This window comes from Pholis gunnellus (assembly GCF_910591455.1).
Source record: "Pholis gunnellus genome assembly, chromosome: 12".
Classification (NCBI taxonomy): domain Eukaryota; kingdom Metazoa; phylum Chordata; class Actinopteri; order Perciformes; family Pholidae; genus Pholis; species Pholis gunnellus.
In genome coordinates, this window is record NC_136539.1 from 22,857,924 (window position 1) to 22,868,321 (window position 10,398).

Below are 10,398 nucleotides of genomic sequence, written 5' to 3' on the forward strand. Positions count from 1 at the left end.
AGCTCCAATAAGCCCTGAGGTTTTGGAGCCCTTGATGGAGAGAGAGAGAGATCCACCCACCCACAATAACTAAAATATGATATATACACACAGACAGAATAATTGTAGTATTGCACAGTGTATTTATATTGCACAGAGTTTTAGTGTTGTGCCACAGTGATTAAAAAGAAAATCCTGAAAGTCATTACGATGAGAAACTATCTTAAAGTAATGAGTTAGTATCTCAAAATAAAACTTAGTATCTTTCATTATGACTTTTTTTCCCTCCACGGAAGTCAAAGCTGAGGCATTGGAGGCTGAAGATGAAGCAGAAGAGGAGAATGAAGCTAAATCATCAACGGGAGGAGGAGGAGGAGGAGGAGGAGGAGGAGAAAGCCAGGAGGATGATGATGAAGGTAGTCACTCCTCATCGCCTCCTCCGGGACCTCCACTCTTCACCGACATGCTGCGGACCCCTCAGCTCTCTGATTTCGGCCTCTCCGAGGTGGAGATGAAGAGGGCTCTGGCCGGTTTGTGCTCTGAGGTTCCCCAGATGCCCGAGTTGAGCCTCCCTCACCCGTCGCTCAACACCCCCGGACCACCGCCACACATGGCCTTGACCCCCAAACGTGCCCTGCGGATGGACGACGACGAGCTGCTGACGCCTCAGATGCCTGACTTTGGCCTTTCAGAGCACACCATGTGTCTGAACAACGACTTCACGATGGATCTTTTCCGGAAGAACGTTGAAAAGCCCCAAAGGTAGCAACGAGCAGTACACGATAGAACATGTGACCTACTGTCAGTGTGCAGGGTCTGCAGCAGTGCTGCTAAAGATCCGTCTGTTATTTCTGCTTTACAGACCGGCTCTAGAGATGCCGGTACCACCAGTGAACGTCCTCATGGAGGGTCTGCAATCAAAAGGTATGAAGCTCTGGAGCTTCCTCCTCTTCTTCACTGGTGTTTTAAGTTTAAGCCTCATCTTCCATCAGACAAGACATTTTTTAAAACAGGATTAAATATGTGACCGGACATTTTTTCTGTCTCTTTTTACATCACTTTGTTCTTTATTGGCTTCAGCACTGGACTTGGTGTCTCCAGAGCCGCCTGTGTTTTACACTCCGGGGTTTAAAATCAGAAAGACAAACGGCCGCTGCTCCCAAACGGCACAAGGCGACGGTGACCCAGAATCCCCCCCCGGTCCACCTGGAAACCTGCCCTCCACCCCCGAGGTCCCCGTGTTTCAGACCCCGTACATGAACCGCATGGCCACCTCCAGAAAGGTACACGAGTTTGAATATTCATAACACATTTCTTTAATCTGCTCGTCCAGAATCGCTGAACTTCAGAGTTTCTTAACACGTTTGCGTTCACAGAGCGCTCGTAAGGCCGAGCCGATCAACATGCGAGCTGCCGACGCCTCCGACCCTCCGTCACCTCGCAGCAGAGCGGCCGGCTCCAAGCGGCTCTGGGAATACGGTGGTCCAGATGTGACCGTCACGGCCGCGGAGGACATGCAGATGCCGGAGATGCCGAACCTGGAGTCTGTTTTGGGAAATTCTTTACAAACCGTAAGACCAACGCACTTTTTCCTCCCAGATTAGAGAAACTCAACCTGTGGTCCGCGGGCCAGATGGGGTACCGGGTGGTTCGCCGACCATTTTCTAATTCACATTGAAGATAGATTGATTGATAATGTGACTCCCCGACAGAGATCCGGGGTCATCCCCGCACGTCTTTAATGTGGGAGGAGCTACACGCCTGGGTGCACATTTTAATTACACGATAGACCGTCATGATGACGTCACAGTGTTAGCTGGAGGCTAAACAAAGGAAAGACTGGAGGCAAACACCCGTTAAATAACGAGGTCAGGGAATTAGCCTCTTTTGTTCAATGTTTAATGTTTGCCTGTCTCGTGTTAAACCTCCAGAGAAGTGCTAAGATGCAGAAGAAGACTTTGGGGCATAAAAAGGTGATCAAGGGGTCTGCTGTGGCCAGTCTGGAGCTGGACGGACCCACTCAGGAGTTCAGCTTCGGGACGCCCCGCCTCAGGACGGACGACCAGGAGCAAAGCACCCCGGAGATGCCCGACCTCAGCTCTGTGACGGAGGACATCTGTAAAGTGAGCCCCGTCTCTCTCAGCTGCTGCTCCACATCCCAGCCTTCCAAACAACCGCATGACTTTAAGAGAGACTTTAAGGTGGTGTGACAGAACATCAAATTAATATCCACGTTCTCATGATTTCTCTTTTTCTTTTCAAGCTTCTGACCCAGGCTAAGTTGAAGAGGACGGCCATGGCGGTTGTGCACCCAAATGTCCGGCCAGAAAATGATAAAATCAGGTAAAGAAACACTTCCCTCTAACCAGGGGTTGAACCACTGTGAAGAGTAGAAGAAACATAACAATAAAAGTAGTATCATTTGTGTAGTTCTGTCTGTCCTGTCTTTGTCTACTCATAGTGTTTATTTCTTCCATCTTGTTGCTTTAGTTCTGCCGTCCTCGTATCATCCACGCCTGTACTTTGTGTTGTGTGTCTCTTCTCAGAGCTGTGAGGTTGTCTGAGGTGTCAGAGAGCGAGTTCCAGAGTTTACCCAAATACCTGAAGCAGATGACTCTGCACAACCTCAACCAGGCGGTCCACAACATCAACACGTTCACTGAGGAGAGTCGAGGTCGGTGCTGCACAACACTGATAATCACAGTTAATACGTTACGGTTATTGTTTCCGTATAAGTCATACGTATACTAGTGATAAATCATGTTAACAAAGAGTACAAAAACAACAACACAGGACCTGTTAGGAGCAACTTAGTGGCCTCTGCAGCTTGTTGATGCCTCTGAACCGGTTGCTCTGCGTTGCCCTCTGCAGGACAACAGACGGAGTTTCAGATGGAGGAGCTGAGGAGGATTTGCTCTGCTGGAACCAAGACCCCCGTCTACATCCTGTGTCTGACGGAGCTGAGGAGGCTGGAGCACACAGGAGGAGCCAGGAACACCTCCCTGTACAGACTGTGCACGCTCCGCTAGAGGAGGAGCAGGAACACCTCTCTGTACAGACTGTGCACGCTCCGCTAGAGGAGGAGCAGGAACACCTCCCTGTACAGACTGTGCACGCTCCGCTAGAGGAGGAGCAGGAACACCTCCCTGTACAGACTGTGCACACTCCACTAGAGGAGGAGCAGGAACACCTCTCTGTACAGACTGTGCACGCTCCGCTAGAGGAGGAGCAGGAACACCTCCCTGTACAGACTGTGCACACTCCACTAGAGGAGGAGCAGGAACACCTCCCTGTACAGACTGTGCACACTCCACTAGAGGAGGAGCAGGAACACCTCCCTGTACAGACTGCACGCTCCGCTAGAGGAGGAGCAGGAACACCTCCCTGTACAGACTGTGCTCCACTAAAGGTCCATCACACTAATGTAGAGACATCCGGACCCACGGCACACCTGGTTCATCCATCTTTAACTTACAGCTGTCTGTATAACGAGGACTAATTTTTATGTATAGATTGTAAATAGTTTTGATGCATGGCTAGTCAATTGTACTGGATATATATATATATATATATATATATATATATATATATATATATATATATATATATATATACTCTATATATATATATATATATATATATATATATACTCTATATATATATATATATATATATATATATATATATATATATATATATATATATATATATATATATATATATATATATACTCTATATATATATATATATATATATATATATATATATATATATATATATATATATACTCTATATATGTTAATGTTAATAAACATATTATAGAAATGAGCTCTCTAAGGCAGTGTATTAGAAAGATATTTGAATAATGTTTAACTGTGTAAACGACGACATGGCGTTCATATTTAAGGGAAGATCCTCCTTTATGTGTCTCAGTGTTACCATTGACTTCCATTGACTTCCATTGACCGGTGGTGACCAAAACATCTGTCACATACACGTGTAAACACACACAAGACTTTGAAGCGGCAGATAATTCAGTCCCGACTGTTAGATTGTTTTGTCAACTGTTTCTATGTCGACTTTTAAACTCCAGAACTGCTTCTGATTTTGGGTCTCGTGGTGAGATTTCAAAGTGAAGGACTTAAAGTCTCTCAATCGCAGCTTTTGGTCACACGGTGTGTTGTAAAAGCAGCAATAACGCACTGTAGAAATACTTAATAGAATATATATAAATAGAGAATATAAATACTAAAGGTCCTGCATTCAATACTTCACTGTAGAGAGAATAGAAAAAGCATCAAAGTAAACTTTAAAGTCACAAAGTTAAAGGACTCATTTTGGATGGAATGGTCAATAGTGACTTATTATTATTTGTGGTACTTGTACTTTAATTAAGTAGTCCACAGTACTTGAGTACATGCATTTAAAACTCTGAACTTCACCACAAATACAGGTAAGTTGTTTTTGTGCTGCGGAGCTTCAGATAATGACCAATAACATAGTTTGATTCTGTATCGCTCGCTCGCTTTATACAGTAACATTTATATACAGAACAATAGTAAACGTGTAGTTTTCAACCAGTTCTACAAGAAAATCTGTTTCTAGATGAGAAAACCTCGATGTACCAGAGGAAACAACACATTTCACATTATAGTAGTTTATTCAAAATAAGTATTTCTTTATTTACTACTCTTAAATTTAAATTAATTAAATACTTTTGAAGGCTAATACAATGCCCACTTAAAGTGTGTATTGATACGTGTAAATATATAAATCGGTTCAAACGGGGAGGAAGTTATTGGTTTCTGTTCAACAGCCCTCTTTAAAAACAACTGTTCTAACAAACAGAATATAAATATAAAGTATATATATTTGTATTGATCATATCACATTTCAAACATTATGGTGCATTGTTTAGAGTTACACATTTTCTTTTGTTTTGAATAATGATCATTTAATCACATAAAATAAATAATAGGAATAATATTAAAGCGTTTTATAGCGTTTAAACTGATGTGATTTACAAGAAATACGTTCAATATATATTTTATTTAATAAACCTCACCATAGTTTCACTACTCCAGTTGTAAATATATAATATATATATATATATTTTATATTTAAATAACATTTTTAAATAAAATATTTAACTAACATTTAAATATATAAATACATTTCACGTTTTTTGTTAATCTCCTGATATTTATTTTAGCTGTTAGCGTCGTTGCAGCACCGCGTGAGTACAGATCTAATGTCAGTGACGTAGCCTAAATACGGACCAATCAGATCGACGAATGCAAAACGACCGTTGATGACGACGCTAGAGCTTTTTTTTTTTCTCCCCTCCCTTGCCTCTAGCCGCGGCCGCCATTTTGGGAGTCAAAAAACAGCCAACAAGCAGCAGCGCGCACACCTCCACGCTCCGCTCCGCTCGTGGCCTTTTTTTTTTACTATGGTGCACACGTGCGTGGTGGCGGGCTGCAGGAACAGACGGACACCGGGCACTTCTTTATCGTTCTACCGATTCCCCCGGGACCCCGAGAGGAAGCAGCGCTGGATAGCCGCCGTTAACCGGGAGGGCTGGGTACCGAACGACGGCAGTCGGCTGTGTAGCACTCACTTCATCTCAGGTACGGAGACTGAAATTAAAAAAAAGTATAAAGAAAGAGGGTTTGTTTGGAAATATTTACTGAGAGATTTTATTTTATTTTCATTTTTATTTTACTTTATTTTATTTTATTTTATTTTATTACTTTCATTTATCTAATGTAGATTTTTATTATTGATTTTTTTATTTATCTAATTTATTTTACTATTACTTTTCAAGTTCAACAACACAGTCCCTTTACACCGGCAGGTACAAAAGTCACCTGCAACCAGTTTTTTAGGATTTTCATTGAATAACAATAATTGTCTGTTAAGTCACTTTCTATCACTGAAGGTGGTAAAACTCAAACATTTCACTGTAACTGCATGAGCAGCGCTGATCCTTGTGAGTTTTGCCATCAGGCTTGTTTGCATAGAAAGATTAAACCTCATTTATATACAGTCAGTGCAAATATCACAGTTTGTGGCTGCTTTGGGAAACATCACAGTTTATTTTTGTCTTATTTGTGCAGGTTGCAGAAGCTTCTGCTCAATTTATTTCTCCTTTCAATACAAACTAAACATGTAGTTATGCACACAATTCTGAGCACAATATGATTGTTTTCACCCAAATAGATATTAATCCACCAGGACTGAATCTCTGTGTATTTTTGTCAGCATATTATTATTCTCAATATTTCTCAATATGTCTGTTTGTATTTAAAGGAGCAGCGTGTAGGCTTTAGTGACATCTAGTGGTGAGGCTGAATACTCCTCCTCTCGCTCCTCCCTTTACATGTAATACTATGAATAACTTTATTTATACAGCACCTTTAAAAAGAGCAAAAGTAAGGCAATAAAAACAACAGAAGGCTCAACAAAGCAAGAGATAAACTCTGATAAAACAGTACAACAGATGACACATGAAAACAATCAATACGATACAAATAAAGAAAAAAGTAAGAAAGAAAGAAAGAAAAAGAAAATTATTTAATAAAAGTAAATAATATCAATAATAAAACAAAGCAGAAGAGCGACGACATCACATAACAGTCTGTTTTAAGAAGTGATTTAAAAGACATTACTATTATTAGTATGTCGGAGATCTACAGGAACATAACAACGTGAAAGTCTCTCTAGAGCCGGTGTTTGGTTTGTCCCTTCTGGGCTACTGTAGAAACATGGAGGTGCAACATGGACTCTGGGAGGAGAACCCGCCCCCTGTGTAGATATGAACGACTCATTCTGAGCTAACGAAAACACAGCGGTTCTTAGTTTCAGGTGATTATACACTCATGAAAACATAGTAATGAATATTATATTATATTTCTGCCAATAAATCCTTCACACTGGCCCTTTAAATTCTGTATGTACAGTGTGGCGTAATCACAATAACCTTTTTATTTAGCCAATAGTTAACTTGAAATGACTTACCTCTACCAAAGCTCAAAGAAATCAGTTTCAATGATGTGTAATAGAAAACCAAAACTATTATGAAGCTTAACACAGACTTAATCTACCCAATTTATTTTAATTGGATACGGTTACTGTTCATATTTTGTTTGTGCAAATTCATGCATATCTGTATAATAACTGTATAATAACTGACCTTTGATGGAAGATTATAGCCCCATCAAAGAAACAACAAACCTCTAAATCCTAAACATCCTTCAGATTGTTCTTCTTGTCCACGTACAGGTAAACAGGTGAAGAACCCTCGTTCTCCAGATTATGTTCCGTCTGTGTTCACGTCCGCTCCCTCGTCCCCGGAGATGAAGGAGCCGGATACTCCGGAGATCCTGGACAAGCAAGAAGCTCGCGTGGAGGCGGCCAACGCCTTGCTGTTCCTGCAGGGCCAGGGCCGGTCCACGGCGGGGGGGGCGTCCCGAGGAGAGGGAACCGGGGGCCGCTGTGGAGGACAGCGCCTCCTCTTCACTCAGCAGCGACGAAGACGACGACTACGACGAAGCTATGAGCGACAGCAAGAAAGGAAAGTTTGCTCATACGTCTGACGCGGCGGTGAACTTTGAGGACGTCCTCAGGGCCCTGAAGAAGGAGAACCAGACCCTCAGGGAGTCCGTGGACAAAATGTCCCTCTCCGAGAACTCCTTGAGGAACGACGCGGAGAAGGTCAAGTTCTACACCGGCTTGCCAAACTTCTTCGTCCTGGAGACGGTCATGTGGCTGCTGGCGCCTCACATGGACGGCATGAAGACCGCGAAGCTCTCCAAGTTCCAGCAGCTGCTGCTGACACTGATGCGCCTCCGCCTGGACCTGCGCAACCAGGACCTGGCCTACCGCTTCGGCGTGAAGGTCGGCACGGTGACCAGGACGGTGCACCAGATGGTCAACATCATGTCCTCCACCTTGGTGCCGACGGCCGTCTTCTGGCCCTCCAGGGCCGAGCTCCGGAAGAACCTGCCGGCGGCTCTGCGCGCCTCCCACCCGGACTGCGCCGTCATCGTGGACTGTTTCAAGGTGCCTTTTGAGGAGCCGGTCTCCCGGGTCAACCAGCAGCAGCATCATCAGCATCAGGGGGCGGTGCCATGCTCTCAGGGGGCGGGGGCGAGTCCCAACGTGTTAAAGTACCTGATCGGGGTGGCGCCTCAAGGCGTGGTCACCTTCGTCTCCAGGGGCGTGCTGGGAAACGTCAGCGACAAAACCCTGGCGGAGGGCTGCGGGTTCCTTTGCAAGCTCCTCCCCGGAGACGTCGTGCTGGCGAGCCGCGACCTCGACATCGATGACTCCGTGGCCGCCAGAGGAGCCCTGTTCAAAATGGCCGGCGAGGGGGCCCACCAAGGCTCCGAGGCCTCGCCGCCGAGCCCCGACGCCTCCTCGGAGACGGCCAGCGTGCAGAGGCACGTGGAGAGGGTGATCTCGATGGTGATGCACCGGTACGCCATGCTCACGGGCCCCGTGGAGAGCCCCTTCACCGCGGTCTCCGAGCGCACCTCCAACCTCTCGACCTTCGACAAGATCGTGCAAGTTGCTTGTGCCTTAAACAACCTGTGCATCTCCGCTGCTCCTCTAGAGTGATTGGCACTGAACACGCCTCGTGCTCCTTCACGCTGGACACTTCAGACACAACGACGCTTCAGTTCCCTTTACTACTTTGGACCTCGTGACCTTTTTCTCCCACTACACGATTGGTGTAGAAAACCGAGCGTATGTGACTCCGCTGTTATCTACACCGCTCCAGAAACCACATTGCTAAGATGCAATAACTTATGCAACTCGGCTGCAAAGGATGTTTTTTTATTTTTTGTTAGTTCGGTTGGTGCAGGCGATGTGCAAAGCCGATCCAATCCTGTCTTTTTGTTTACAGAACAAATCCTGCAGCAGCTGATTGATTCCTCCCAGCTGTTTCTTATGAATAAAGACCAGTAGACACCAAACAGAGAGACGTTAAAACAAGAGCAGCATGCAGAGTGATGCAGATATGATTTTATATCAGTCACTACGGGAGGATTAGCTGCCTGTTAGCACAGACACACACACCACCCACAGACCAATCTACCACCAAATGGGTAAAGTCTGGTGTTGTTTTTTTTCCACCAATAGCTTCCAGGTTGACGGCAGACGTCTTCTTCAGCAGGGCTTTACTGGCGTATTTGTTTTTTACGCAGAATAAACAGCCCTGCTTGCAGAAACTTTAAACTGGGCGGTAAACTAAGTGGAAACGGACCCAAAAAAAGATGAATAGTTTTCACCACAGGTGAGTTTAGGCCAGATGGATTCGTGTCCATTCAGTGATTGTATGATTAATGAAGTCAATATTTACCACACTAGTGTTTTAAAAGACGTTTGTGCAGGTTACATTTTCTTAAATTCCAGTTCAGTGTTTTGCCTAAAATGGTTTAAGCGTTAAAGCGTAATATAACGTAGTCTAACGTAGATAACGGGGAGCAGGGTTACATATATGTTTGACATGCTTCTTGTCATATTGGATCAAAGCATCATCCGGCTGTGACTGAGAGATGTACGTTGTAGAAGGAATGTTGTTTTCGTTCACAGACGCTGAAGCGCTGACGTCTTACATTTACTCTGTGACGCTTCGTTCGACGTGTTCTGATTTGATTGTAACCGTTTTTGGACCACGAGCTCACGGAGACGCTTCTGTTAGTCACGGTACCAGGCTGCACGCTGAACATATGGGCTCTCATGTAGTTTACACCTAAAAATAATATTTATATTCAGTGCATCATAGAAACAAGCCCCTGCTTGTGTAAACTCGTCTTTAGTTGTGCTGCATTGCTGGTGCCTTAGTTTGTAAAGCTGGTCCTGATCAGCCTGTTTCCACTAATATTTATTTTTGTATCGTATAATAATCCGTTATTGTTCACCAAGTTTTACGTGAGAGTACGGAAGCTCATGAACGCCGTTGTGAGGAACGAGAGAGAATAAAATATTGTTTGGACTTAGTATCAACATTATTTAGAGAAACTTACTCATTATTTTCCAGATCCCAAGTCATTATTTTGACATGCGATGCTCACTCTTTATTTTGAGATAGTTTCTCATAATGATGACTTACAGGATTTTCTTTTTGCTCACAGTGGCACTAATGGGCTTCCATAGCCAACAGTAAGAAATGTCCCCCGTTAATCTGTAACGCCCTTCATCCATCAACTATTTATCGTGTATCAATTCGGAACGATGTCAACCAATAACACATGTACGATCTCTTATGAAGAGATTTGTGCTTCGGCTCTGGAACCAAAAACCAGCCGAGTGTCAGATCGGCCTTCTATGGAAGCCCAAAGCGGCCGTGCCTTCTTTCCTGTTCATGTTTGTCATGTGTTGTTACATCATTGTTTTATTCCCCCTGTGAAG

General features: G+C 44.0%; 1 protein-coding gene across 1 annotated transcript in view; it reads left to right on the plus strand.

Annotated features, from left to right (window-relative positions):
- Positions 1 to 3,142, plus strand: part of ska3 (spindle and kinetochore associated complex subunit 3) — a 4,873-nt gene extending 1,731 nt beyond the window's left edge. Inside the window, exons 4-11 of the mRNA XM_079170395.1 lie at positions 276 to 741; positions 842 to 903; positions 1,060 to 1,262; positions 1,356 to 1,550; positions 1,911 to 2,102; positions 2,243 to 2,322; positions 2,526 to 2,653; positions 2,851 to 3,142. Coding sequence (XP_079026521.1) covers positions 276 to 741; positions 842 to 903; positions 1,060 to 1,262; positions 1,356 to 1,550; positions 1,911 to 2,102; positions 2,243 to 2,322; positions 2,526 to 2,653; positions 2,851 to 3,008 — 1,484 coding nt within the window. The 3' untranslated portion in view covers positions 3,009 to 3,142. The remainder of the gene's footprint in view (positions 1 to 275; positions 742 to 841; positions 904 to 1,059; positions 1,263 to 1,355; positions 1,551 to 1,910; positions 2,103 to 2,242; positions 2,323 to 2,525; positions 2,654 to 2,850) is intronic.
- The last annotated feature ends 7,256 nt before the right edge of the window (positions 3,143 to 10,398 follow it).